Source organism: Selaginella moellendorffii, unplaced genomic scaffold, assembly GCF_000143415.4.
Source record: "Selaginella moellendorffii unplaced genomic scaffold, v1.0 SELMOscaffold_112, whole genome shotgun sequence".
Taxonomy (NCBI): Eukaryota; Viridiplantae; Streptophyta; class Lycopodiopsida; order Selaginellales; family Selaginellaceae; genus Selaginella; species Selaginella moellendorffii.
Genome location: NW_003314373.1, coordinates 82,721 through 107,696, shown reverse-complemented (window position 1 = coordinate 107,696; position 24,976 = coordinate 82,721). Strand labels below are relative to the sequence as shown.

The 24,976-nt window shown below is 50.0% G+C and overlaps 8 protein-coding genes across 10 annotated transcripts; 3 read left to right on the top strand and 5 right to left on the bottom strand.

The window, feature by feature from the left end:
• Positions 1-3,100: 3,100 nt before the first annotated feature.
• Positions 3,101-6,347, bottom strand: LOC112342548 (pentatricopeptide repeat-containing protein At4g04370-like). 2 transcript variants are annotated; one of them, XM_024664563.1, is made up of 3 exons: positions 6,236-6,347; positions 6,032-6,172; positions 3,101-5,977 (listed from the first exon to the last, which is right to left on the bottom strand). In XM_024664563.1, the coding sequence occupies exons 2-3, from the start codon at positions 6,164-6,166 to the stop codon at positions 3,368-3,370; spliced, it is 2,745 nt and encodes a 914-aa protein (XP_024520331.1). In that variant the 5' UTR covers positions 6,167-6,172; positions 6,236-6,347; the 3' UTR covers positions 3,101-3,367. The 2 variants fall into 2 exon arrangements, with proteins under 2 accessions (XP_024520331.1, XP_024520332.1); XM_024664564.1 differs by lacking the exon at positions 6,236-6,347 and having other exon boundaries at positions 3,101-5,777; positions 5,833-5,977; positions 6,032-6,147.
• LOC9659151 (pentatricopeptide repeat-containing protein At1g63330) lies at positions 6,264-8,303 on the bottom strand. Its single transcript, XM_024664594.1, has one exon. It carries the CDS (start codon positions 8,301-8,303, stop codon positions 6,264-6,266), a length of 2,040 nt encoding a protein of 679 aa, XP_024520362.1.
• A 126-nt stretch (positions 8,304-8,429) lies between these two features.
• LOC112342561 (pentatricopeptide repeat-containing protein At1g11290, chloroplastic-like) lies at positions 8,430-10,247 on the top strand. The gene has a single exon (XM_024664593.1). It carries the CDS (start codon positions 8,430-8,432, stop codon positions 10,245-10,247), a length of 1,818 nt encoding a protein of 605 aa, XP_024520361.1.
• Positions 10,248-10,553: 306 nt separating this feature from the next.
• Positions 10,554-11,632, bottom strand: LOC112342560 (pentatricopeptide repeat-containing protein At4g31070, mitochondrial-like). The gene is made up of 2 exons (XM_024664592.1): positions 10,752-11,632; positions 10,554-10,644 (listed from the first exon to the last, which is right to left on the bottom strand). Exons 1-2 carry the CDS (start codon positions 11,630-11,632, stop codon positions 10,554-10,556), a joined length of 972 nt encoding a protein of 323 aa, XP_024520360.1.
• Positions 11,633-12,285: 653 nt separating this feature from the next.
• LOC9658551 (pre-mRNA-splicing factor ATP-dependent RNA helicase DEAH10) lies at positions 12,286-15,829 on the top strand. The gene is made up of 16 exons (XM_024664567.1): positions 12,286-12,471; positions 12,528-12,608; positions 12,662-12,878; positions 12,944-13,262; positions 13,313-13,516; positions 13,565-13,725; positions 13,778-13,963; positions 14,023-14,254; positions 14,317-14,507; positions 14,560-14,694; positions 14,751-14,934; positions 15,001-15,065; positions 15,124-15,374; positions 15,427-15,467; positions 15,531-15,591; positions 15,644-15,829. Exons 1-12 carry the CDS (start codon positions 12,348-12,350, stop codon positions 15,004-15,006), a joined length of 2,040 nt encoding a protein of 679 aa, XP_024520335.1. The 5' UTR covers positions 12,286-12,347; the 3' UTR covers positions 15,007-15,065; positions 15,124-15,374; positions 15,427-15,467; positions 15,531-15,591; positions 15,644-15,829.
• Positions 15,218-17,707, top strand: LOC112342559. Its single transcript, XM_024664591.1, has 13 exons — positions 15,218-15,267; positions 15,404-15,643; positions 15,823-15,925; positions 16,102-16,164; positions 16,272-16,371; positions 16,517-16,600; positions 16,644-16,731; positions 16,785-16,870; positions 16,929-17,036; positions 17,093-17,137; positions 17,191-17,279; positions 17,348-17,391; positions 17,463-17,707. The coding sequence occupies exons 1-13, from the start codon at positions 15,218-15,220 to the stop codon at positions 17,611-17,613; spliced, it is 1,251 nt and encodes a 416-aa protein (XP_024520359.1). The 3' UTR covers positions 17,614-17,707.
• LOC112342549 (granule-bound starch synthase 1, chloroplastic/amyloplastic-like) lies at positions 17,610-20,731 on the bottom strand. The gene is made up of 14 exons (XM_024664568.1): positions 20,598-20,731; positions 20,051-20,495; positions 19,893-19,973; positions 19,727-19,825; positions 19,580-19,669; positions 19,467-19,530; positions 19,312-19,412; positions 19,143-19,252; positions 18,834-19,077; positions 18,601-18,777; positions 18,355-18,546; positions 18,122-18,208; positions 17,914-18,042; positions 17,610-17,848 (listed from the first exon to the last, which is right to left on the bottom strand). The coding sequence occupies exons 2-14, from the start codon at positions 20,408-20,410 to the stop codon at positions 17,732-17,734; spliced, it is 1,851 nt and encodes a 616-aa protein (XP_024520336.1). The 5' UTR covers positions 20,411-20,495; positions 20,598-20,731; the 3' UTR covers positions 17,610-17,731.
• Positions 20,732-20,851: 120 nt separating this feature from the next.
• LOC9658550 (ADP-ribosylation factor GTPase-activating protein AGD3) lies at positions 20,852-24,646 on the bottom strand. 2 transcript variants are annotated; one of them, XM_024664565.1, is made up of 19 exons: positions 24,272-24,646; positions 24,121-24,197; positions 23,950-24,050; positions 23,821-23,891; positions 23,690-23,752; positions 23,595-23,639; positions 23,478-23,543; positions 23,380-23,427; positions 23,233-23,328; positions 23,133-23,174; positions 22,865-23,080; positions 22,664-22,810; positions 22,485-22,610; positions 22,346-22,432; positions 21,993-22,292; positions 21,773-21,945; positions 21,649-21,718; positions 21,116-21,603; positions 20,852-21,049 (listed from the first exon to the last, which is right to left on the bottom strand). In XM_024664565.1, the coding sequence occupies exons 1-19, from the start codon at positions 24,416-24,418 to the stop codon at positions 20,932-20,934; spliced, it is 2,481 nt and encodes an 826-aa protein (XP_024520333.1). In that variant the 5' UTR covers positions 24,419-24,646; the 3' UTR covers positions 20,852-20,931. The 2 variants fall into 2 exon arrangements, with proteins under 2 accessions (XP_024520333.1, XP_024520334.1); XM_024664566.1 differs by having other exon boundaries at positions 22,679-22,810.
• Between the last annotated feature and the right edge of the window lie 330 nt (positions 24,647-24,976).

Genomic DNA, 24,976 nt, shown 5'->3' with positions numbered 1-24,976 from the left:
GATCTATGGGCCCAGGGGCGTAGGAAAGTCGTCCGACTTCAGGGCGCTTTACTGCATACTCTTTGGCTGGGTTCATGCCGACAACACCAATGCCGGCCCAATTGCTCCAGCCTCAGCACTGCCTCACGGTAACGTGAAGAAGAAGCGGCTAGTCTACCTTGTGGGTGAGACGCTCTCGATTGCTGAAACTGAAGCGATGAGAAACAGTTTGCTGTTTTCATTTCTGGCGGAGGGCTCGGACACCGTGATATGTGCTATTCAAAAGCTTTCTTCCGTGACAAATGTTACTGAATTTGTGGAGGCCCGTAAGCAGCAGCAGCAGGAGGAGTTTTACTTCTTCGTGGATGGCGGCGAGAAGCTGGACCCTTTGGACTTCTTTCAGGGACCGGCTTACGACTCCGGGCGGAAGAGTAGCGTTTCTGAGAATTTGGACCGGCTGTTGCGAACTGGGGAGAGGGTATGGTGGTGTACCGGCCCGAAATCCCGCATTGTGCATGATTATCCGTACTCTATTACTCTACGTCTTGAGCTGTTTGCGTATGTAGACAGGGGCTTCAGCTTGGTAAGCTTTGGTACTAATACTATTGTCCATCTAACTGATAACGTCCTATGACCAGCCTGAGTTCAGCACGTACGCATCCAGGTGTGTGCTTGGAAAGCTTGAGGGTCGATTGCAAAGCATCGAATACCACACTGGGCTCGTGCCCCTTTTTCTGGAGGCTCTATGCGAGTGCTGTGGCCAAGTCACGCGGGATTTGCTGGACTCGGAGACCACAAGTTGTGCCAGCCTCCGGCAAAGTGTCGGCTTAGCAGCACCCTTGGAACCAAGTGAAGAACAGATGGTGGAGCTGCTTAGCGAGGATGACTACTGGGACAAAGTTCTCCTGAGGTTTGCCCAGCACCGTGAGATTTCAAGCGTTCGCAAGAAGGCGGAAGCTATTCGGCTTGAAGGCGAATGCCCTGATGCCGCTGCCATGGCATGTCTCGACGCAACTTACGTGCTGGATCCTGTTAGGGGAGTCTACTGCTCCAGCTTTATCGAGAGAATTTACACGAGGGTGGTGCGTGCCAAGGAAGAGAAAATCAAGCCTTATCAGGATGGAGCTTGGATGGAGTATGTTAGACGGCTCTCGGATCGTGAAGACGTGGAGGTGAGCTGGTCATTTCTTGGCTGGTTGTGCGAGGACGTTCTGGCAAATGTAATTCAAAAGAAGGGGCTCGTGCTCGGTGAGCTGAAGATCTCGGGGCACATCACTGTGGTGGACTTCAACATTATTCCTTCCTGCAGTGTCGAGACCATGTTGAAGATCAGCCCCAACAATGGTTATTTCTACAAGCCATTGGACGTGCGTTTTCCTTTCGTTGATGCGGTGCTGGCCTGGGTGGACGAGAATTCCCGTCTCCACATTGTGGCTCTCCAGTACACTGTCAATATCGACGAACACATCAAGTCATGTTGGCAGTTTATGAGCTTGGATTATCTGCGAACCTGGTTTCCGGACATTGACAAGTTTATGACCGCGGACAACGTTAAGCTCCACTATGTGTTCATGGGATGTTCCTCCAAGCCCGAGTATAGTGGAGGGATGCAGGAGTCATGGTCGAGGAGCACATACGAAACACCTGCATTCCAGCAGCACATTCAGCCGTTTGATGATAGATCTTTACCAGGCTTGAACGCCAAAGACTACAAGCTACTTCATGAGATTGCGAGTAACCGGGTCTGGAAAACTAATTATGCGGATGTCTGTGACGACGGGTTTGGACTTCTGGCGCTTGAGAGAGTTGAGCTAGAGAAAATGGCTAAGGAGAAGTTTGGAATGAAAGAGACGGGGAGAAAAGCATTCAGGAACAAGGCGCTTTTGATAAATAAGATTGTGGAAATGGCTAAAGGTAAGGAAACGAAGCACTGAGCGTTTGTTCATGAATCAAGAGTAATAAAACATACTAATGATTGTCCCCCTTCGATCATGCTTAGGACACTTCCGGGTTTAATCCAGCAAAATATTCTTTGAGAATAATTTCCATGAGCTTTTTATTTATGTCCCCCATCGTAGCAAGCGGCATGGGGAGTGGCAGGCTGCAAGCACGGGTGGTGGTGAGCGGCAAGCTACAAGCAGCTGCGAACGACAAAGTGGCAACGAGCTGCGAGCTGCAAGGGTTTAGAAGGAGCTCGAACATATGCAAATGTGACACGCTTTGTTTTAATTTAGAGTAATGTATAGTATAAAACATGTATATACATAATGTTTTGCATTAAAAAAGCTCATTTAACATTTGCATTAAAATCTAAATAAATAACTTATTCACATTTGCTCAAGCTATAGTCCAAACTCTTCATGGTAAACTCCATAAGAACCACCACCACCTTTGGAATTCTAATGATTTGAACAGTAGTCCAAGTTCTCTGATTACTGTGGTGGTGGTGATCGTGCTGGTAACTGTCATGCTTTCAATAGTATCTTGCTGACAAAGATCTTACTTAATCCCCATCTAAGGAAAGATCTTCTAATGGTCACAATACATGCCTTTGGTGCTTCTTGAGTTGTATTAAGATCTCCCTATGATACAATTACTAGTTCAAGTGACTTGTGGTTAACCACCTGGAGCTTGTTGTGTTCTCAATCACCATCAAGCTCCTCTTCATTACTATCATAAAGAAATGTGATTGTGTGCATAATGTTTTTGTATGCAATTGAAAACAAAAGAATGTATCCATAAATAAAAGATGTACTTTGCAATCACATATTAGTTGCCAATAGTCCATATAAATTGCTTACCAAGAGGGAAAATCTTTTGTATCTCAAAGTAATTGACTGTATATATAATAAAAATTGAAGGAACTAAACTTGATAAGACAAGCTAAAGAGTATACCCAGCTTTTAGATTTTTAAAATATTTTTGTAACTTGAGCTTAAGCTTTTGATTTGCATAGAGGATCTCCTTGCTTGTGCTGGGGACGCTAAAGCTTGCCACAACAGATAACAATTAAAAAAAATACATCCTCTTAGATCTTTGAAGAAATGCACCTCCAGTGCGAGGAAGGATTGTTCTTGTACATGGAAGCAAGTTGCATCTTTCTTTCCCATCTCCTCAATGCTGTGGCAACTTGTGCCGAGCTTGATCTTCCTAATATTATCTTCCACCTCAGCTCCTCAAGTAGTCATGGTCACCATTGCCGGTTTTCTTCCTCCTGATATCATTTGTTGCACCAATTTCTCCAGGTTGCTGACTGCTGCTACGAAGAGCTCTAAATTGTGGGAGGATTCTACTTTGGAACCGGAGTGATGAAGAGCTTTTCACAAACACCACGGTTCCATCTACAAACTATATGTCTTCCCCGCGCTTTCAAGATTTAAATTGTTTTCTACAATGTGTTGCCCATGAGCACGTATGCGGCGGATTCTTTGCAATCCAGCCGCTGGAGCGCGTCGAAAGCGATCCTTCCCACTCGCGAGTTCTTCCACTTGTGGCAAGCGCTCAAGATCATCGTCCAGGTGACGCAGTTCGCAGCGTGAGGCATCCTGTCCGCCATAGCCAGTGCTTCCTCGATCCGGTTCGCTCGCCCCAGAGCATCGATCAAGCAGTGGTAGTGCTCCAGCCCGGGTTTGATCCCGTTCTTACTCCACATCTCGTCGAAGAGCCGCTGTGCCTCGTCGATCAAACCGGCGTGGCTGCAAGCCGTGAGAAGGCAGAGGTAAGTGATCCCGACTGGCTTCACTCCTCGCTCTCGCATTTGCGAGAACACGTCCAGCATCGTGCCTGTTGCATTGTCTCCGCCACCTTGCCTGCCATAGCCGGCGAGCAGCGAGTTCCAAGCCACCACGTCTTTGGGAGCTTTGATGGAGTCGAAAACCTCGCGAGCTTCACTCATGCTCCCGCATCGGCTGTAGAAATCCACCAGGCTGGTTGCGAGGATCCCATCGCTCTCGTCCAGGCCGAGCTCGCGGATGACTTCGTGGAGAGCTCGTCCCATCTCTAAGGCCCCGACGCTTGCACAGGCCTTGAGAGCTGCGACGTAAGTCCTGGAGTCGGGATCACACTGAGCCTGTGACTTCATCTCCTCGAAGAGCTCGAGAGCTAGCTTGCCTTGGTCTCTCTCGGCCAGGCCGAGCATCAAGACGTTCCACGATACCACGTCTCGCTGCTTCATCGAGTAGAAGATCCTGCGAGCCTCTTCCAAGTCGCCGCACTTTGCGAAGACGTCGATCAGAGTGTTGGCCACGAACAAGTCCGGAAAGAATCCACCTTTCACAGCCCGATCGAAAAGACCTCTGGCCTTTCCAAGTGACTCCGCCTTGACAAGCTTGCCACTGATTTCTTTGCCCTGTTCCCTGGATGCGAGGATGGTGCACGCCTTGAGAGCAGCCACATAAGTTCGCGCATCTGGTTCGCAGCTCATTCTTTCGAACAGCGCCAGAGCTTCTTCGGCCTCACCACTGTCGACGTATCCCAGCATCAGTGCGTTGTAAGATGCCGGAGCTCGGATTTTCATGCGCTCGAAAACACTGCGGCCAGCTTCAAGAGCACCACACTTCGCGTACATGTCGATCAGAGTGTTGCTCACGAAAAGGTCCGAGGCAAAGCCGGACTTTGCTGCTTCAACGTGAAGAGCCGTCCCTCTTTCCAGTGAAACCATCTTCACCAGCTTTCCTGCGACTACCTGGGCATCTTCTTTTGCTGCCAAGTTCGCACAGGCCTTAAATGCTGCCACAAACGTTCGAGCATTTGGAGAACACCTTCCAGGATCTTGCAGCATTCTTGAGATCAGCTCCAGTGCCTCCTCCTCTTCACCATTGTCACAGTAGCCTGAGAGCAGTGCGGTCCACGAAATCACGTCGTGAGTCCGCATCCTGTCAAAAACTCCACGCGAAAGTGCCATGCTCCCGCACTTCGCGTACACATCGACCAGCATGTTGCTCACGAAGATGTCTGCTTCGAGCTGTTTCTCCACTGCCCGAGAATGTAAGGCCAATCCTTCTTCCAGAGCTTTAGCTTTCACAAGCGTCCCATCAAACTTTCTAGATTGTTCTGTCGCTGCAAGATCAGTGCAGGCCTTGAGAGCTGCTACGAAAGTCCGAGCGTTCGGCTCGACATCTGATTCTATCAGCTCCACGAACAGCTTCAACCCGAGGTCACCACTTCCATTTTCTGCGTATCCAAGGATCATTGCGTTCCACAGAGCAACGTCCTTGTCGGAGAAACCGTCGAAGACTGCCCGAGCAGATGATAGACTTCCGCACTTCGAATACATGTCCACTAAGCCACTGGCCACAAATCTGTCCGAGTCACACCTGTTCTTCAAAGCCAAGCTGTGAACAGCCATTCCTTTCTCCAGAGTCTGAATCTTCACAAGCTCTCCAAAAACTTCCCTTGATCTTTCTGCCGCAGCCAGGCTGGAGCAAGCTTTCAGTGCAGAAACAATCGTCCAAGAGTCCGGTGACAAATGGTCTTCTGCTTGCATTTTCTCAAAGAGTTCCAGTGCTGTTTCTCCGTCACCATTTTCAGCATAGCCAAGTATCACAGTGTTCCAGGACACTGCATCCCGCTTCTGCATACCGTCAAACACCTTCCGGGCATCCTCCATGCGTCCACACTTCGAGTACATGCCGACCAACGAGCTTGCCACGAAGATGTTGGAGTCCTTTCCATTTTCCACAGCAACCGCATGAAGTTTCATGCCCCGAGCCCAGTTTCTCGAGCCAGTGCAGGCTTTCAATGCGGCTACTAGGCTGGAGACGCTCTCGCGATGTTGATTTGAGCGACTTTTACTCTGCCTGGTACCGTCACTGTCAGTGCTCTGAGTTTTCTTCTCAAAGATAGGCTCCTCACCATCTCTGTACTGTGCTCGGGCTTTGAAATTTGAAACCTTCAAGCACTTGAGGCCGAGCTTTGCCCATTTTGGACAAAACGAGGAAGCAATCGTGAGCGTGGCACCTGATTGTGCGTGCTTGAAATCGTGCTGCGAACCATGTAGCTGCAGTAAAGACCCATCCCATGAAAACTAAGAAAACAATACAGAAGCACTTACGTTGTGGTTCCTGTTGTCCCACCATAGAGATGGGTCTTCAAACAATTGACGCCATTGAAGCTCTTCTTGAGCCTTGCTCACTTGAGAGTCCTGGATTGTGGCAGATAGGAACGTTGCCGCAGCCATGACATCCATCCCCCACTGAAATGAAAGCAGGAGTTGGAAAACAAAGAAAACTCACAATGTTACAACAATCAAACTCACCAGTTTTGGATTCGAGAGCTCCTGTTCGTCAAGTGGTCAAGTACAAGTCCACCACCTCCGCCTTCCTTGGCTTGTTCAACAGCTTCAGCTTCCTGTGAAGAAGGCCGAGCGTTTTGTCATCCGGCACCCAGCGTCGCTCGACAAGTTTCGTGAAGAGCAGATATGCTTCTTCGGCCATGTTCTCGTGGACAAGCCCCGTGATCAAAGCACTGTAGGTGACAACATCCGGCACACATCCACCTTTTACTGCCTCCTCAAACAGTTCTAGAGCGGCCGCAGATTTTCCGCATTTGCACATAGCATCGACTAGTGTCCCATACGTGACGAAGTCCGGAATAAATCCCTCGTCCACCATCGTCAGAAGCATCGTCTCCGCATCTGAGAGCCTGTCGTCCACGCACAGTCCATGAACCAAAATATTCCAGGTGACGACGTTGCAGCAGTTCCTCTCTAGCATCTGCTTGTGAATCTGGAGAGCTTTATCAATCTGCCTGCGCTTGCAGTGACTGTCGAGCATAACGTTGTAGAAGAACACGTCCGGCTCGCAGATCTTCTCGTCCAAAACTTTGCTAAACAGCGCACAAGCTTCGTCGAATCGACCACCTTTGCAAAGCCCGTCCAGCAGCACCGTGTAAAGAAGAATGTCCACAATCTGATATTTCTCGCGAGCTTGTTCCACCAGAGTTATAGCATCGTCAAGCTCCTTTTTCTTGCAAAGCTCCTCCACCAACATGCTGTAGCTCGAGGCGTTGGGCGTACAGCCCCTCTCCACCATCCTGTCAAACACGGCCTTGGCCTTCTTCACTCGCTCCGCCTTGCAAAGCCCGTCAATGCAAGCGTTGTAGGAAACCACGTCTGGAGTAAATCCCCGCCTCTCCATCTCGACTAGCATGTCCTCAGCCTTGCCAATATGTCCCAGCCTGTGGAGAGCCCCGAGCAGCGAGTTGTAAGCTACCATGTTTGGCCGGCACCCGAGCTTCAGCATCGAGTCTAGAAGACCCATGGCTCGTTCCACCTCGCCACCTTTGCAAAACCCGTCTATCAACGAGGAGTACGTGACAACGTCGGGAGTGCAGCCACGGTTGGTCATCTGATCCAGCATCCTGCTCGCTGAATCCAAATCCCCGGACTTGCAAAGCCCGTTAATCACCGTGGTGTAGCTCACGACGTCGGGAGTCACAGGCATCCTCGCCAGAAACTTTCGTGCCTCGTCCACTCGGTCGCACTTGCAAAGTCCCTTGATGAACGAGTTGTAAGTCACGACGTCTGGAAAGTATCCTCGCACAGCCATCTCCTCGAGCATCTTCTTGGCCTCGTCCAGCTTCCTCTCCTCGCAAAGCCCCTCCACGATCACGTTGTAAGTATAGATGTTCGGAGAGCATCCCTTGTCACGCATCTCATCCAGTAACTTCACCGCGTCCTTGGTCCGCCCGGCCTTGCAAAGCCCATCCACGATGTTCGTGTACGTGACCACCGTTGGAAGGCAATGGTTCTTCACCATCTCGGCCAGGAACTTGAATGCTTGGCCGAAATCCTTGGCCTTGGAGTAGCCGGAGATGAGAGCATTGTAGATGGCATCGTCTGGAACGCACCCCATCTCCTTCATTCTTCCCAGGAGCTGGCGAGCTTTCTCGAGCTGGTTGGATCGGCAAAGTCCCCGCAAGAGAATCGCAAAGGTGAAGGCATCGGGCTGGCAGGACTTGTCGATCATCTCCTGGAACACGGCGCTGGCTTTGTCGTGGCGATGCTCTCTCGTCAGCTGGAGGAGGAGCTTGTTGTACGTGAAGACGTTGTGCTCGTAGCCCATTCGCTTGGGTGCCCACTCGAAGAACCGGAGAGCCGCCTCGGAGCTCGGGAGATGCTTGAGAACATCCGCCACGACGTAGGTCGTGAGCAAGCCGCTCCACTGTCTCATGATCTCGTCCATGCTCTCGCCGCGCTTGGCATTCTTGAGGAGATCGAGGATGATCCTGGAATTGATGGAATACCTGGCCATTTTCTCGTCCTGATGCTGCTGCTGCTGCTGTTGGAGCGATGGCGCTGGCGCTGGTAATGGCGCAAGATCCATCGCGGGGGAAGAAGAATGCGCTCGGGATCGAAGGACATTGGAGAGGCGCGCGTGGAGCCGCCTCATTGAGGAATCTCTCAAGAACCCTAGAAATATTTCGAGGGAAATGCCGGCGAGAGGTAGGCTATGGCGGATTCTTGTTCTAGCTCTCCAGCAATCCCATCGCTAGATCTTTCCCCATCCGAGCAAGAAACCGCGGCCATCGTCGCGGCACTGAAATCCTGCGGCCGCTCTAGGGATCTCCATCGCGGCAGGGCAATCCACGCTCGCTTGCTCCAGCAGCGCGATCGCCAGAGCTCCAAGGCAGCGCTCATCCTCGCGAACAGCCTCATCGACATGTACGCCAAGAGTGGAAGCATGGCCGACGCTCGCGACGTGTTTGAAGCGATCAAGATCCACAGCATCGTTTCTTGGAACACGATCATCGGCGGCTACGCGAGCAATGGCCAGGGCGAGATCGCTCTGGAGATGTTCTCAGCAATGCCGTCGATGAATGCTAGGAGCTGCGTCGCTGTGCTGGAAGCGATCAAAGATCTCACCGCGAGGGAAGCTGGGATGAAAATCGAGATCCAAGGCCGGGCACTAGTCATCAAGATCGTTTCCCTTGAGAGAACCATGGCTCTCCACTCCTGGATCGTGGATGCCGGCTTTGAATCCAACGTTTTCATCGCCAACAGCCTGATAGATTGCTACTCGAGATGTGGAAGCATGCCCGATTCCCAGCGCCTGTTTGATCGGCTCCTCCTCTACAATCTAGCCGACTTGGTCTCGTGGAATTCGATCATCCTCGGCTACGTCCACAACGACCAGCCCAGATTTGCGCTCGAGCTCTTCGATCGAATGATCAAACGAGAGAGCTCCATCTCTCCAAGCGCACGGACCTTCGTCGCGGTTATCAATGCGTGCTCCAGCCTTGTGAAGAAGAACAGCGCCGATCGAGAGCTTAGATCCTGGTGTCTAGCGAGAGCAGCGCAAATCACCACCACTCCAGAAGTTGACAACGACGAATTCCTCCAGAACAGTCTGCTCGATCTCTACGTGAAATCTGGGGAGCTGGAGAGAGCCCGGGCGATCTTCCAGAGGATGCAGCGCCACACTCTCGTCTCCTGGAACGTGATGACCTTGGGCATCGCGGAAGCTGGAGCTTCTCCCAAGCTTGCGATCGAGCTCTTGGATCAAATGAGAGCTCGAGGATTCACTCCAGACGCTGGAACTTTCATTGCTGCGATCAAGGCTTGTAGTAACAGTGGATTCCTCGAGCCAGGAAAGAGCGTCGTCCATTCTCTGGTATGCCGCGCTGGCGTGGAGGCTGAGTCAGCAGTGGCCTGCTCTCTGATTGGCCACTACGGCCGATGTGGCTGCCCGGTGGCAGCTGAGCTGGCGTTTCACGCTTTCTCTAGCCCAGACATGGCCCCCTGGAGTGCTCTCATCGCCGCGCACAGCCATTGCGTCGGCAGCGAAGAACACGCCTTTCGATTCTTCCGCCAGATGCTCCAGGAATCGATCCGCCCCGACGAGATCACGCTACTATCGCTCCTCTCGGCGTGTAGTCGATTGGGGCTCGTCGAGCGAGCCAAGAATCTCTTCCGGGTGATGAGCGTCCAGCACGGGATCGCGCCGAGGATGGAGCACTACACTTGCCTGGTAGATCTCCTCAGCCGTGCCAATCAGGTCGAGGAAGCCATAGCCGTGATCGAAAGAATGCCTGGAAATCTCACGCCGAGCCTCGCGATCTGGATGGCGGTGCTCAGCGCCTGTCACAACAGGAAGAATGTAGCGATCGGGAGGCGCGCATTTGATGCGATCCGGGAGCTGAGCCTTGGGAGCGAGGAGGATGGAACCCTTGCTGCCGCCTACACGCTAATGGCCAACATCTATTCAAATCGCGGCATTCCCCCCACTGAAATTAGGGTTCTTCCAAGATCCTATGACTCTTCCTCGTAGACGTGCGATAGCAGCGCGTAATTCGCAGGATGCCTAGCTTGCGCCTCGAATTTCCAGACGCTACGTGCGGATTCACTGGCCCTGGAGCGGTCGCCGTGGATCCGGCTTCCTCCCAGCAGCGTCGTCCAAGCCACGGGATCCGGTTCGTAAGGCATTTCATCGATGAGATTCTCGGCTTCTTCCAGTCTCCCACACCGCGCGAGGAGATCGATCATACAGATGTAGTGATCTGGAGAGGCTGGGATCGAGAAATCCACGATCATACTCTGGAAATTCTGGTGGCCGTCTTGTAGCATTCCCGCGTGGCTACACGTTGCCAGAAGGTTGAGGAAAGTGATTTGGTTTGGGAGAATTCCCTCGAGCTTCATCGCCTGGAAGATCTCTAGCGCTGCTTCCTCTGATTCAATGTAGGCAGTGAGCATCGCGGTCCAGGAGATCACGTCGCGCTCGGGCATGGAATCAAACACGGCTCTCGCGTCTGGAATGCTCCCACACTTGACATACATGTTGATCAGGGAATTGCCGAGGCGGAGATCTTCTTCGACGCCACAGCGATCTCCCTCGATCATCTCTCGGTGAAGCATTCGTCCGCGCTCCAGGCTGGGGATCGCCGCACAGGCATCGATCGCCAGAGTGAAGGAAACCTCCTCGACCAAGACTCCCTCCAGATCCATGCGCGCGAAGATCACGAGGGATTCTCGCGGGAATCCACTGACCGCCCAGGCGTCAATCGCGACCCCCCAGGAGACGGCATCCTTGCGCTGGATCCGATCGAAAACCTCTAGAGCTCGATCGATCATCCCCAGCTTGAGGCCATACAATCTGACGAGCGCATTGCCCAGCTTGGTGTCGCCCTCGAAGCCATCGCGGACGATCCTAGCGTGGATTCTTCCCGCATCCTCGGAGCTCTCGCAGGCCTCGATCGCTGCTAGGAGCGTCACGCTGCTCGCTTTGATCCCTTCCAGCTCCATCGCTCTCATCGTCGCCATGGCCTCGCCACTGCGTTGACACTTGGCCAGCGCGGCGACCATGGAGCTCCAGGAGACGACGTTGCGGTCCGGCATTGACTGGAATATCCTCCGGGCATCTGGGGCGCTCCCGAGGCTACCGTACACGTTGACCAGCGCGCTGTTGACCATCATGTCCCCATGGAATATTGACTCTGCCGCTAGCGCCTCGAGACCCCGTACGGTAGCTATGGCGGATTTGCTCGTCAAGCTCAAGCAAGCGTCCAAGATCGCGAGGAGGGTCACTTGGTTTGGCCGGGAATTTGGATCGCCTTGGAGGATCATCCTCCGGAAGAATTGGAATGCTTGGGCGGATCGGCCGTGCTGCGCGTTCCCGGCGATCATTGCAGTCCAGGACACAACATTTGCCACGGGCATGGAATCGAAGATCTTCTCGGCCTCCTCCAGATGCCCATTTCGGGCATAGGCAGTGATCATGCTGTTCCAGGAGATCGCATCCTTGGCGGGGATTTCTTTGAAGATCGCGCAGGCCATGGCGAGATCGCCGCAGCGGCCATACATGGTGAGCGCGGCGTTGCGTACCTTGGTGTGGGCGATGATCCTGGGCTCGCCCGATACACTGGCGAAGATGGCATTGCCCGTGTGGAGATCTTCGCAGGCGTCCAAGACGGCGACCAGTGTGACCTCGTCTGCCACTGCGCCGCTGAGGAGCATCGATCGGTAGAAGTGGATCGCGCTGGTGTGATTGCCATGCTGCGCGAGCGCCGAGATCGTGATTGTCCAGGAGAAAGAATTGGGGCAAAGCAGGGAATCGAAGACGGCCATGGCGTCGTCGAGGCTGCCACAGCGGCTGTACATCTGGATGAGCAAATTGTGGAGGAAGACATTGGCGCTCTTGTTGCTGGCGATCGAGGGGATGGCGGCGTGGAGATCTTTGCCCTCTTCTAGCGTCTTGCATCGCCTCGCTAGCTCGATCCATGAATCCCAGGAGAGAGCTTGAGGAGCTTGGGAAGAAAAGCGACGAAACCCCCGCAAGACCATTCAAATACTGGCCACGTGTAAAGCCTCGCCACGTAGGACAAATGAAATTTTAGGGTTCTAGGGAAGACGCCGCCATTTCTAAGAGAAGTCGATGGCGGCGTCCAAATCGCCCGGCCGATTCAAGCAGCGCAATGCTATCGCGCCGCATTCGCAGCAAGCTAGTGCCAGGAGGAAATCGATCGAGGAGCAGCGGCGCGCGCTTCCTATCACAATCGGTAGAAATTTCTATTCTCCGTTCTCTCGTACACGACACATTGCTCGTTTTGCGTAGCTCGGCAGAAATTGGTGGACGAGGTCCACAAGAACGATACTCTTGTGATCATCGGTGAGACTGGAAGTGGAAAAACTACGCGTAAGTGGAGAAACTTCTCGTTTTCCTTGACTTACTATAGTTCCTGTTCGCAGAACTTCCGCAGTTCTTGCTTCGTGCCGGCTTTTCCAAGCGTGGAAAAATGATTGGAATCACGCAGCCGAGGAGAGTAGCTGCTGTTACTGTGGCTACTCGTGTTGCGGAAGAGATGGGAAGCGAGCTGGGACGTGAAGTTGGATACTCGATCCGGTTCGAGGACGCGACGTCCGACTTAACGAGGATCAAGTACATGACCGACGGAATGCTCCTCAGGTTCTTTCGAGTTCTCAGTTTTTTTTTTGTTTTTTTTTCTTGCGTTCTAGTTTTACTCTTTCCAGGGAAGCTCTGCTTGATCCTTTGCTTCGAAAGTATGGCGTAATTGTAATAGACGAAGCTCACGAAAGAACAGTACATACTGACGTTCTCTTGGGACTTTTGAAAGGCGTCCAAGCTAAACGCACAGAGGAGCATGGACCAAAGAAAGAATCGCTCAAGCTTATTGTTATGTCAGCTACGCTTGACGCGCAAGGGTTCTCAGCTTTTTTCAACAATGCGAAGATAGTCTACATACAAGGACGGCAGTTTCCAGTGGAAATCTTCTACACTTTTACGTCCGAAGCAGACATCTTGGATGCGTCATTGATAACGTTGCTCCAGGTTCGTTTTCAGTCGTTTTAGTTTTTCCAGTTATCTCTGTGAGATTTCAGATTCATACGGAAGAAGAACCAGGAGATATACTTGTTTTTTTGACGGGACAAGAAGAGATCGAGTCTATGGATAGGCTGATACACGATCGACTGCCACGCCTCCCTCCAGGATCATTAAAAATTCAAGTAGTTCCTATATATGCTGCTTTACCCAGTGAGCAGCAAGTTAAAGCTTTTATTCCAGCACCACCTGGAACCCGTAAGGTGAGTCTTATTTTTCACGAGAGGCATTTTGCTAAAGGTGTCTTGCAGGTTATCTTAGCCACCAACATTGCAGAAACTTCTGTAACTATTCCAGGAATACGCTACGTCGTAGATCCTGGTCTAGTAAAGTCCCGGTCCTACAATCCTCGCATCGGTCTGGAGTCGTTGATAGTTGTGCCGGTATCAAAAGCGCAAGCTCTTCAGCGAAGGTTGGTCTACCATGTCACTAGATTTGCTTTTCCTAGTAACAGGATGCTTCAGTGGTCGTGCAGGAAGAGAAGGACCTGGCAAGTGCTACAGATTGTATATGGAGGAGACATTCAAGCAGCTCGAGAACGCTACTGTTCCTGAAATCAAGCGGTGCAATCTTGCTAGCGTCGTGTTGCAGTTGAAGGCGCTGGGTATTGACGATGTTCTCGGCTTCGATTTCATGGACAAACCACCAAAGTAAGCTAGCCACGACCAATGTAATGCTCCAGACTAGGCGCGTTTTTCTCGTGCCGCAGGATGGCCATATTGAAGTCCCTCGAACACTTATATATATTGGGAGCACTGACAGACGAGGGAAAGCTTTCAGATCCAGTTGGTATCCAGATGGCTCGCCTGCCTCTGGAGCCTCTCTACGCAAAAGCCTTACTCATCTCAGCAAACTTTAATTGTAGCAAAGAGATGCTATCCGCTGTCGCAATGCTTTCTGTCGAGTCAATCTTCTTCGTACCAAAAGATAAAAAGAAAGAGGTAAGTGGTCCTTACGAACGACAATCAGGCACCTCTCAAACACTTGAATTGAATAACTCCAGGCGGATGCTGCAAAACAACGATTTTTGAGCGGAGACGGTGACCACATAACTCTTGTCAGTGTTATGCGCGCCTTTACAGATGAAGTAAATAAGAGCGGAGGCGGCGTGGTTTCGAAGAAGCAAATCCTTCGGTGGTGCATCGAGAACTATATCAATATGCGTTCTCTAAAGCGTGCCGTGGATATCTATAGGTATGATACCGGTTGTTTCAAGCAGATGCAGTCGTAACTTTTTTGATTCCAGGCAAATCGAAGGTTGCATACAAGCAATTAACCTGCCTGTGGTTTCATGTGGAGAGGACTTCACCAGCTTTCGCAGGTGTTTGGCAGCCGCATTCTTTTTAAATGCAGCCTGTCTACAGCAAGATGGTACCTACAGGTATTCTTTCTTCTTACGTCTCAATTCTTAATGAAGTGGTGGAGGATTGCTCTCAGAACGCTGGCAAACACTCAAGTTGTTTCCATCCATCCCTCCTCAATAATGCATGGGAAGAAGCTGGATTGCGTCGTTTTCAATGAGCTGGTGAAGACGAACAAACAGTTCATTAGAAATGTGACGAGGATCGACTCTCTGTGGCTTCCAGAGCTTGCACCCCACTTCTATGGTACCCGAGATGCGGTAAGCGCTTGTCCTGTATGTGAAAGTTCTTCTGATGACATGATCCTCGGGTGTCGTCGTGTGCAGACGTAGAACCAACGTATCTGAGACCTCGTTGTCTCATCTTTACGTGGTACTAAATTTACGAAATGGTAGGGAGTTTCGCAGGAAGAATCACATGGTTGACATGGAATTTGGCTTTGTTTGTAGCGGCGTGGCGAGTGGCCTTATCGTCACCGGAACAATTTCAGGAATTTAAATTTGGGGTGCTGTTAGCTCTTTTGAGCTTCTGTCTTTCTCTTCGATGGCTGATGCCGAGATCCCGTTGTTGGACGAAGAGAAAAGCTTCTCCGGGTCTGTAGAAGGATGCCCCGGCTGCAAGGCCATCCTCATCGTCAGAGAAAATCATGGTTTTCCGAAAAAGCTTCTCTTCATTGTGGCCAACATGATGCTTTGCAACTGTATGTTCTCTCTCTTTTGTTTCAAGCAGGGTTTTACGATCGTTTGCAACAGCGCTGCCAATTGCCGTCATCTTCCCGTTCTTGTACTTCATGGTCAGTATCGATCTCTCAGTTTCTTGCTACTTCTGTCGGCTTGAGAAAGTTTCCTCTTTGCAGGTTCAGGACTTTCATGTGACCAAGTCGGATGCTGATATCGGATACTTTGCTGGATGGATCGGTTCGTGCTGTAAACTTCCCGATCCATTTTTGCTCATTGATTTCTCTTCCAGGCTCGTCTTTCATGGCTGGAAGAGCTCTTACTGGAATCTTGTGGGGAACTATCGCCGACAAATACGGCAGGAAACCCGTTATCTTCTGCGGAATCATGTCAATGTTAGGTGTTCGTTTATCGTCTTGATGAGAATCAAGACAAGAACCTCATTAAATCGCTCTTGTGTGTGTTCTGCAGCATTGTCTTCAACACATTGTTTGGGCTGAGTAAAAGTTTCTGGATGGCTCTGACGACCCGTTTCCTGCTGGGAACTTTCAATGGGCTGCTTGGAACGATGACGGTAATTCTCGTTGGAGCCTTGGTTTCCTTTAATTGAGTGCTATCTATTTCAGGCCTATGCTACTGAAATTTGCAGCGAAGAACACGTTCCCTTCAGCGTGTCACTTGTAAGTGATTCGCCTTTTAGAGAGACAAACATTAATGGTGAATCTCTTTGCGTTTGATCCACTTACACAGGTCGGATCAATGTGGGGAGTTGGACTTATACTCGGTCCCGCATTGGGGGGCTACTTGTCACAGGTCTCCTCCACCTTTGTGTATTTACGTCAATCACCTTATGATAATTTTTTGTTGGTCCAGCCCGCTATAAAGTATCCTGGAGTTTTTGCTGGCACCATTTTTGATAGGTGAGGAACATTTTCCAGATGAAACTGAGAGGGGCTAAGAGGAAGTTGCAGCTACCCATATTTCCTCCAAGCTCTGGTTATTACCATCTATGCGGTGATGGTGCTCGCCCAACTCGCCCAGCTACCTGTAAGTTCTGTCTTATCCATTGGCTTGGACCAAAAACGAGCTTTGCTTGTGGCAGGAAACACTTCACAAGCACGAAGTGTTTGCAAACGACGGTAAAGCTGGAGCCTATGATCCTAAGGAGTCCCTGCTGAAAAACTTTCCATTGATATCTTCCATTTTAGTGTACTGCATCTGGGCGTTCCACGACATTGCGTTTTCGGAGGTGGGTCGAAGTGCCTGTACCACTCTCATGGAATTCCGTGCAGACATTCTCCCTGTGGGCAGTGAGTCCCAAACGCACGGGTGGTCTCGGCTGGACGAGTACAGACGTTGGACAAGCGCTCGCTCTCTCGGGTATGGTTACAACAAACAAAGTGGAAACATCCGTAAGTTTTCTTCGTTTACAGGTCTAGCGCTGCTGTTCTTTCAGCTTGTTATATTTCCATCACTTACCAGGTTATTTGGTCCCATTCTCCTAACGCGCGCCGTAACCGTGAGTTCTTCAACTCTCTCCTTTTTCTCGGTGTCTCAACTGTGTGAAACTCGTGCAGGCATTGTCAATACCACTACTGGTCTTGCTGCCGTCTCTAACAAGCCTCGAAGATACGTGGCTGCGAGTTGTTGTGACTGTAATAGCCATACTCAAGTGCTGCCTTGGCGTGAGTATCCTTAGCATGATTCATGGCACAGTTTGGCTGAGAGTTTGCATTTCCAGTCGGCGGCCTCAACCGCGGCCTTCCTCCTAGTCAACAATTCCGTTGTAAGTGGATTGCCATTCTTTTCGCCTCTGCAAAACGCAAAGCTTTTTTCCAGGTGAAAGCACAGCGAGGAGCTGCGAATGGTCTTTCCCTGAGCGTCGTTTCCCTCTTCAGAGCATTGGGACCAGCGGTCGGAGGCTCAGTGTAAGTTTAGAAAGGAAGAAACACGTTCATGGCTTTAAACTAAACTGTGTATCCGTGTCGATTTTTAGTTTTGCGTTTGCGCAAACTCGCCCCCATGCATCAATACTTCCTGGTATGGTTTGGATCAATTTCACTTCATCTCACTCCTGGTTGATTGATTAAAAATCTCCCGCTTTGTTACAGGCGACCAGCTTTTGTTCTTCTTCCTGGGCGCAACCGCCTTCATCTCAGTCCTCTCAACCTTTCCACCATTTTTGCCACAATCGACCAACAAGCCAATCATAGAAGACGATTTTTGATCGAGGATATCAACGATATAGTCAGTGTATATTAGAGTATAGAAGATGATTTTTTATCTCTCAGCTACCTTGGATCTAGTCAGAGTATATATATATACTATGTGGGGTTAGCACATGGTTTCCAAAGGATATGAATGTTCCAAATGATTTTCTTTATGGAGTGGCCAGATTATATTTTGCCTGAGGAGCAATCTCCTCTCCCTCCTGGCCTGCACGGCTGCCTTCCACTCCAAGGTTGAGAAGCACTTCCTCCCATCTCCTCGCAGGACCCTGATAGAACTCACGCTGAATCGAGCAAGAAAAAAAGAAAAGAAAAAGAGAGCCAAGAACAATACCTTCCATGACAGATCCTGTGACATGCAAGCTTGGATCATGGTGCGAAAGCTCGGCGTCTTGTACGCTCGGGTCGCTCGCTTCACTGTCGCTGCGAGCGCAACAACGTCGAGAGGATCGATGGTGTCGCACTGCATGCATGTAACTCAAGCGTTGCAAACTGGAGGGAAAAAAATAAAGAAAGAAAAAAGAGTTTGAGAGTTTTCTTACGTGAACGTTAAACGCACCCATGTGGAAACCTGTGAAACCTTCTTTGACAGTATCAACCAAACCGCCTGTGGATGAGACTATAGGTATCTGCATATATAAAAAACTATGCATTAGAGCGCTAGAAGTAAACGATTCCTCCCATTCTAAACTAAACGACGACCATTTCGCTCAGCTATACACACTTGTAAAGAAGGAACTTGGAAGGGAGAGAAGTCTTCGGTTAACGCGCTTACCGTTCCATATCGCATTGCGTGAAGCTGGATGAGTCCGCATGGCTCAAATCTGCTGGGAACAATCATGAAGTCTGCCCCGGCGGTGATCATGTGTGCCAAAGGAACGTTGAACTTGGCCACCCCCCGAACCTTGTTGGGATAATTGATTTCCAACTGCTTCAGCTGCTCTTCATATGTTTTCTTCCCGGTACCCTGTACCAACACACGCATAAGCAGGCTTGCAAATACCATGAAAAAACTACAAACCAGCACAATCAGTTGCACGTCTTCGTCTATAAAATCGGCCACTGCTTCTGCAAGTATGTCTGACCCTTTTTGCTCTTCTAGCCTTCCAATGAAGCCAATAACTGGGACGTCCGGGTTTATAGGCAGGCCAACCTCGGCCTGCAACGCTTCTTTCAACAGTGGTTTTGCCTCCGAGACCTGTATATATTGCACAATGTGAGCATTTCCAAGACCATGACAAGCTGAATCCATACCGTGTTCAAGTTATACCGGACGGCGAGGAACTTGTCCGCAGAGGGATCCCATTCTTGTACGTCCATCCCATTCACAATGCCCCATATACAGGTTTTCCTGCCTATGTCGTCCAGTTCCACTCCTTTTTCGGGGCCAGAAATCAGCTCGCGAGCATAGTTTGGACTGACAGTAAGAACAATGTCTGAATGAAGAAAGCCAGCCTTCATCCAGTTAATTTTCCGGCCCTTAACTGGTTTGTCGTAGCTGAAAGGAAATGTTTTGTACTTCAGAAGAAACAAAGGAGGATAGAAAAGAATGATAAGTCTTACCCGTCGATAAAATCGAAGGACTCCTCATATTCATCTGGAAGATTCAGCAAGTCATAGTCTTGATAGGCAAACCTGCCTTGATAGGCAATGTTGTGTACACAAAACGCTACCTGAATACGAAGGCGTTATTTTAGAATTCAGAGAACACATGTAAGCCTTGTAAAGAAACCTTAGCAGAGGCAAACATGCCACGAGACTTATAGTTGGCCTTCAAGTAGCACGCCAGCACGGCAGTATGCCAGTCGTTTGCAATGAAAACTACATTCTCACCTGTAAGAGCTCAGATAAAAACCAACACAGGTTCAAGAAAAGCATTTGTCTTACCGTATGGTCCGCTGAAATATTCATTGGCTGTAAGATTCAACACACGACATGCTTCGATTGCTGCCTGAAAGACTAAAAGAAAATCAAGTTTTGCTTTCAGAACGGGGACAGACCTGTGCTAGCAAGCTAAATCGAAGTTGATTATCGTGATAGTCTTCTCCGGCTTCGGGACCATAGATTTTACCACCTGTTTTCCCCCACACCTGCCAGCACACTTACTTTTCAGCTATAGTCTCTTTCGTGAAGGAATCGTCGAATACCTTTGCCAGAAACAATGGGTGGTCCACAAAAACACGATCTACACCCCTTTTAAAGACATGGAAATAGCGTACAATCTCTGTCCTGTCGCCAACTTTAATCTGTGATAAAATTTATAAAAAAGTAAGAAAATCTCGTAAAAGTGCAAAGAACACCAAAACATCCCACCGCAAGTGTAGTACTTGTGTCCCAGGCATCTTTGTATTGATCGTATCTCGGTGCAACAGTCATGACGCGGTGACCACGAGCCTGTAAATCAGCTGATAGTGCACGTAAGAAAACGAGGACAGGCAGAAAAAAGGAAAGAAAAGAAACAAATCGCTTACCGCCATGGCTGGAGGAAGGCCTCCCATGACATCTCCAAGCCCGCCAGTCTTGCTCCAAGGAGAAACTTCCGCGGCAACAAAGACCAAGTTCATCCCACACACAATCACCCCCTTCCGTTTGTTCCGTGGAACAATCCTCTTGATCTCATGCCTGGTCGCCGCGAGCTTGTTTGATCCTACCAATCCCACCGCCTTGAGCCCATCAAAATGCGACACCATACTCCTACTGTAGAACACATTGCAGCTGGCGCAAGATGGTCCGGGAGAGAAGAACACCGCCCCTCCACAGGCAAACGCACGAGTCCTGGAAATATCTGGAGCGCTTTGCACTGCCGCCATTGACACCACAGCGGCGGTCATCCGGCCGAGGATCCAATCGATAGCTGGGAAGAATCACCGCAGGAAACCATAACCCTCTCGGATCTCACCTTGCCCGCCCTGGACGCTGCAAAATCCACAGCAAATACCCCGATCAGGCAATATTTCGAGAGAGATTCCTAGCGGACCAATGCTGGAATGCCGCAATGCGGCAATGCGGAGCACTCACATTGGAATCCAAATCCCGAGCGCCAGCGCCATTGCCAGCATTCCACGCGGAGCGCCAGAATCCGCCAAGAGCAAGGGCTTTCTCTCTCTCCCTGTGCCTTCTTTTAGGGTTCTAAGTGAGATCGCCATGGCCACTAATAGTGGCCTGGCCACCACTAGGGGCCAAACTTTGCGTTTGTGGTGGCGAGGTGGCCCGTACGTACGGGCGAGAAGAGGACGGTTTCCGCCGGCGTGTTCGCGCGAAGCACATGCGAATATGCCACCCTGGGAGGGAATATTTTCAAAAGCATATACCTTGTACACTCTCCACCGTTGGATCACCGGCACACCAAGCATCAACGGCTCGACTCTGATAACATCACGAAGAGCTCTTCGTCTGTCACGGCCCCGAGCTCCATAGCTACTTCTAATGGAGTTTTCCCTGCTCTATCAACAGCAGCGGGATTGGCTCCTCTACAAACACAAGAGAAAGAAAAACTGCCAGTAAGATCACAGCTAGAACCATTGAAAGAGTTTCACCTGGATAGAAGTAGCTTTGCACATAAGTTCCTTCCACACTCCACGCAAAAATGGAGAGGAGTTCTCCCGATTCCGTCCTTGGTGTTCACCTGTGCTCCATGTTGGAGTAGAAGTTCTACCGTGCTCAAGTCCCCAACCTGGCAAGCTTGTTGGAGTAGTGTCTGGCCTCGAAGATTTTCGACTCCAGAGTCACTGCTGAGTGTGAGAGCTCCAGCTTTTCCCGAAATGGAGCTCGGTGCCGCCTCCGACAGTCTGAGTGAATCCAGGCTGCTGCTCGGACTCGGACTCGGCCCCCCTTTGACTGTTTGTTTTCCAGCGGTTGTTTCAAACGCGAGTTCGTACGTGGTGTTTGCATCAGCGTCTCCGTTGATAAGCAGACGAACGATTGACTGCTTGTTGTTGGCTTGAACTGCATCCCAGATTCGGCGAGCAACGCTGGGACCACGAGGATCCAGCTTCATCTTTACGACAAAACGCTTCTCCACGTACTGCAATTTCCACAGTGAACATCTATAGTTTGAATCCGTTCTTACCTTCGCAAAGATGAACTTCTCCTTGACAGCCAAAGGATCCCTCGCATCCGGCTTCACCTTCATATCGGTTCTGCAAAGACAAACAATGGAAAAGCTTGTTCTTGGAAACAAGAGATGGTTATACCTCTCAGTTGCAGAACCCGCAGTCAAGGCATTTTTGTTGTTCCGGCTACGTTCCCCTTCCCACTTTGGAAGCTGTTCTTCCCACATTGAATTGGCGAAGGCGTTTCCAATAGATTGAAACAATCCAATTACTGATGGCTCCCACACCCGGACATCAAGTGTCAGGGAACGCACCTGCACGACAAACATAAGAGACAAAAGTTTATATCAACGCCAAGTACCTTTGACAAATGCACGCCGAGATTTCGGTGTACACCAGAGCACTCGATACAAATAAGTATTCCCAAGTTCAAGGAAGCCCAATCGGGGTCAGCAGCCCCACAGTCCGCACAAAACTCGTTCCCAGAAACCCGTCGCAATATGTCTAGAGGCCGTTCTTGTAGCTCAAGGTTATGGTACATGCGGTCACGTCTGGAAAACTTGATATCGTCCCCGATAGAATGCTCGAAGTCGGAGGAAGCACTCACGGAGCTGCTTTCACTGGGCGACCGCTGATGGAAGTTGTTCAATGGACTTCTAGGCTGGAACAAATAAATAAATAAGTAAATAAAAACCAAATGTGAAAATACCATACCTGTTCCGTGACCTGGGAATTCAAGAGAGAGGCAATCACTCCAGTGATTTTATCCATCCAATCCATTCGATCCATGCCATTTTCAGCCTGTCGAAGACACACACAGTAGAGCTAAAACGATAGAGTGGAAGACAGTTACCTGTAGCGTGTAACTCTTCGAAGGTGATATTATTCGAAAGCAAAACCGTAGATCGCTCTGCTCAGCGTCCATCTTAATAGTTGATGTCAATAAATTTACTGTATGATGAGCAATGGTTTTATCGTCCTGCACGAAAAGATGTCAGGTTACGCTTCATGTATGAACCAAAAGAATCCTACATTAGAAGTTCTTACAGTGGGCTTGCCCCATTGTTTACGGTAATAGTACAGCATTCCACGGCTATCCAGAACAAAGAAACGCCTTTTCCAGTCTCCACGCAAATTTGAAGAACGCTTAAGTAGGTAGCCTTGCTTTATAGGTTGAACCTGCAATGACACCACACCTGTTACGAAGGAACAAAAGTTGAAAGCTGCCCATACCTTTCCCCGTGATGCGGATTGCATAACTGCCTCGATGTACTTGTGGGAGCTCCTTCCAATGGCCTGAATTCCGTCAGCAGCGCTTATAACATCATGCTCGCTGGAAGCATTTTGAGTCTCGCGTTCCATCTGTCTTCGATACTCCTGCATTCTATCTGCAAGCGCTGCTTGTTCATAGTTTGCTCTCTCCCTTGATTGTTGTGCATAGGTCAACACCTAGATAAAACCACTTAACTTCAAAGATAGAACAAAAAACTAAAAATTTTACCTGATGGATGTAAGGCTCCATTTGATGGAGGAGTTCATACCCCTGACGATTAAAAAATATGGTAATTGGTTCTCCAGTAATTCTAAGGAACCGTACGTACCTGCTTGAAGTATCGAAGATGTGCATCCATTGAGCCACTGACGGCTTCTAGGAACTCAAACTTCTTTTTGGCCTCAATGTTCGACAGTGCTGTAACCTGATACAACCACAGCTTAAAACTCCTCGCTAATAAACGGGGAAAACATACCAAATTAAACCGAGCTTGCTCAAACAAAGTCCGGGCAGTCCGTAAATCCTGAAGTAAAGAAAAAGTTAGAACTCAGCTTCCCGCACAAAGACATGTACCTCTTCCGCATCAGCCACAACATCTGATTTAGCGTCCTTTCTTAATGACAGGAACTTTTCCCGGACCTGCAGGTGGATTATGAGTTTACCAACAAGGAGAACGCTCAAAGTACAAACCTGATCATAGTGAAGGCTTGCTTTGTCAAAACGTTTTCTGACATCCTGCAGCGATCACCATCAGTTCCATCTAACATACCCTTCAAAAGCAAAACCTTGACATCTTGCAGATCGATGCTCGCGAATTGCACGAGCCGATCATTCAACATATGCTCCACCTATCATACATCGATGAGAATATGAGATGGAACAAGGCAGTCGTTCACAAGAAAACAGCACCTCTTACTTGTGATCGTAAAACTTCTTTGTACGTTCCAATCTCTCGCAGGGCAATGGTAAACTTCGTCATAACCGGACCTAGCACGAAAGAAAAAATGAACTAAGCTGATTACAACAAGAACAGCACTCGTAGTACCTCCAACAGCGACGCTAATGGGATCATCATGCCCGCCACCAAATGTTTCCAAAGCACTGGCAAAAGCGATATCTCCATCGTACGCTTCACCGAGTCCTTCACTGTAGGAAAAAAAGAGAAACAAAGACCGGATTGAACATGGAACACAGTTACTCGGTAGAGTGGGCTTACGTATACTTGCGCGAGCCTTTGAAAAATTTCTGGCATCGCTCCCTCAATGCTTCGGCGCTCTCCTCCAATGCTTGGATCTAAACGAAGAAAAAAAAAAGAAGAAAAAAAGCGACACTAGAAAAGGAGAGCAAACAATCTTCGCTGATCTGACCTGTTTCCGAAACATTGGAGAGTCCTCCAGCTTGGAGAAATGCATTGTCGCCCCACCCGCAGCCTCCCCAGCGCTCTTCAATCCGTTGCTGCCATACACGCCGCTATGCCGCCTCTCACCGCGACGAAACAATCCCTGGAGTTGCATTGGATTCCATCCACGTTGAGCCAGGAATTGGCGACCGCTGTAGCGCCCGCTGCCAGATCCTGGACGCGCGACTCTAACCTAGCTCAGATGCGCCATCAAAGACCTCAAATCCGCGCTCCCCGCTCCATATTTCCAAGCGCGACGCAATGCCGCCGCGAGGGAAGCGCTCCACGCCCCAGATCCTCGAAGAACCAGCACTACAACAGCGTAGGGCAGAAGGTGTGCTGACGTGGTCTTTGCGTGGCTGACGCGTCAGAGGGCGTCCGCGCTGGCAGTGTGAAAGAAAAAGCCAGCGTTTGGATGGACGCGGGTTCGAGTTCCGGGAACTGGAACTTCTTTGTTTTTCGTGGTGGAAGAACCCTTGGCAGTGGGACTGTGGGATGGGATGGATCAACCCACTAGCGCTGACAATCCAGGGCCCGCATTTCTTAAAAAACTAGCTCGAGAGTGAAAGGAAGAACGTCTCTCTCTTGGTTGTTGGATTGTTAGATCGATCGGCCGGGTAGCGAGAACTTTCTCTCGCTCGATCAATCGATCGATCCAGAAGAGCTATGAAAT

Excerpts from the sequence above, each read along its gene's own strand:
- LOC112342548 (XM_024664563.1), bottom strand. The coding sequence starts at position 6,166 with ATGGATGTCATGGCTGCGGCAACGTTCCTATCTGCCACAATCCAGGAC. Across the intron at positions 5,978-6,031 it reads GGGACAACAGGAACCACAAC|CTACATGGTTCGCAGCACGA; the intron begins GTAAGTGCTTCT and ends TCTTTACTGCAG.
- LOC9659151 (XM_024664594.1), bottom strand. The coding sequence starts at position 8,303 with ATGGATCTTGCGCCATTACCAGCGCCAGCGCCATCGCTCCAACAGCAG.
- LOC112342561 (XM_024664593.1), top strand. The coding sequence starts at position 8,430 with ATGGCGGATTCTTGTTCTAGCTCTCCAGCAATCCCATCGCTAGATCTT.
- LOC112342560 (XM_024664592.1), bottom strand. The coding sequence starts at position 11,632 with ATGCCCGTGGCAAATGTTGTGTCCTGGACTGCAATGATCGCCGGGAAC. Across the intron at positions 10,645-10,751 it reads GGCAATTCCCTGATCAACAT|AGGAAGCAGCGCTAGAGATC; the intron begins GTATGTCAAGTG and ends ACATTGAATCAG.
- LOC9658551 (XM_024664567.1), top strand. The coding sequence starts at position 12,348 with ATGGCGGCGTCCAAATCGCCCGGCCGATTCAAGCAGCGCAATGCTATC. Across the intron at positions 13,263-13,312 it reads CATTGATAACGTTGCTCCAG|ATTCATACGGAAGAAGAACC; the intron begins GTTCGTTTTCAG and ends GTGAGATTTCAG. Across the intron at positions 14,508-14,559 it reads CGTGCCGTGGATATCTATAG|GCAAATCGAAGGTTGCATAC; the intron begins GTATGATACCGG and ends TTTTGATTCCAG.
- LOC112342559 (XM_024664591.1), top strand. The coding sequence starts at position 15,218 with ATGGCTGATGCCGAGATCCCGTTGTTGGACGAAGAGAAAAGCTTCTCC. Across the intron at positions 15,926-16,101 it reads GGCTGCTTGGAACGATGACG|GTCGGATCAATGTGGGGAGT; the intron begins GTAATTCTCGTT and ends CCACTTACACAG. Across the intron at positions 16,732-16,784 it reads ACAAGCGCTCGCTCTCTCGG|GTCTAGCGCTGCTGTTCTTT; the intron begins GTATGGTTACAA and ends CTTCGTTTACAG.
- LOC112342549 (XM_024664568.1), bottom strand. The coding sequence starts at position 20,410 with ATGACCGCCGCTGTGGTGTCAATGGCGGCAGTGCAAAGCGCTCCAGAT. Across the intron at positions 19,826-19,892 it reads ACACAAGTACTACACTTGCG|ATTAAAGTTGGCGACAGGAC; the intron begins GTGGGATGTTTT and ends ATTTTATCACAG. Across the intron at positions 19,531-19,579 it reads GATTTAGCTTGCTAGCACAG|GCAGCAATCGAAGCATGTCG; the intron begins GTCTGTCCCCGT and ends TTAGTCTTTCAG.
- LOC9658550 (XM_024664565.1), bottom strand. The coding sequence starts at position 24,418 with ATGCAACTCCAGGGATTGTTTCGTCGCGGTGAGAGGCGGCATAGCGGC. Across the intron at positions 22,293-22,345 it reads ATTCCCAGGTCACGGAACAG|CCTAGAAGTCCATTGAACAA; the intron begins GTATGGTATTTT and ends TATTTGTTCCAG. Across the intron at positions 21,604-21,648 it reads AGAAGTTCATCTTTGCGAAG|TACGTGGAGAAGCGTTTTGT; the intron begins GTAAGAACGGAT and ends TGGAAATTGCAG.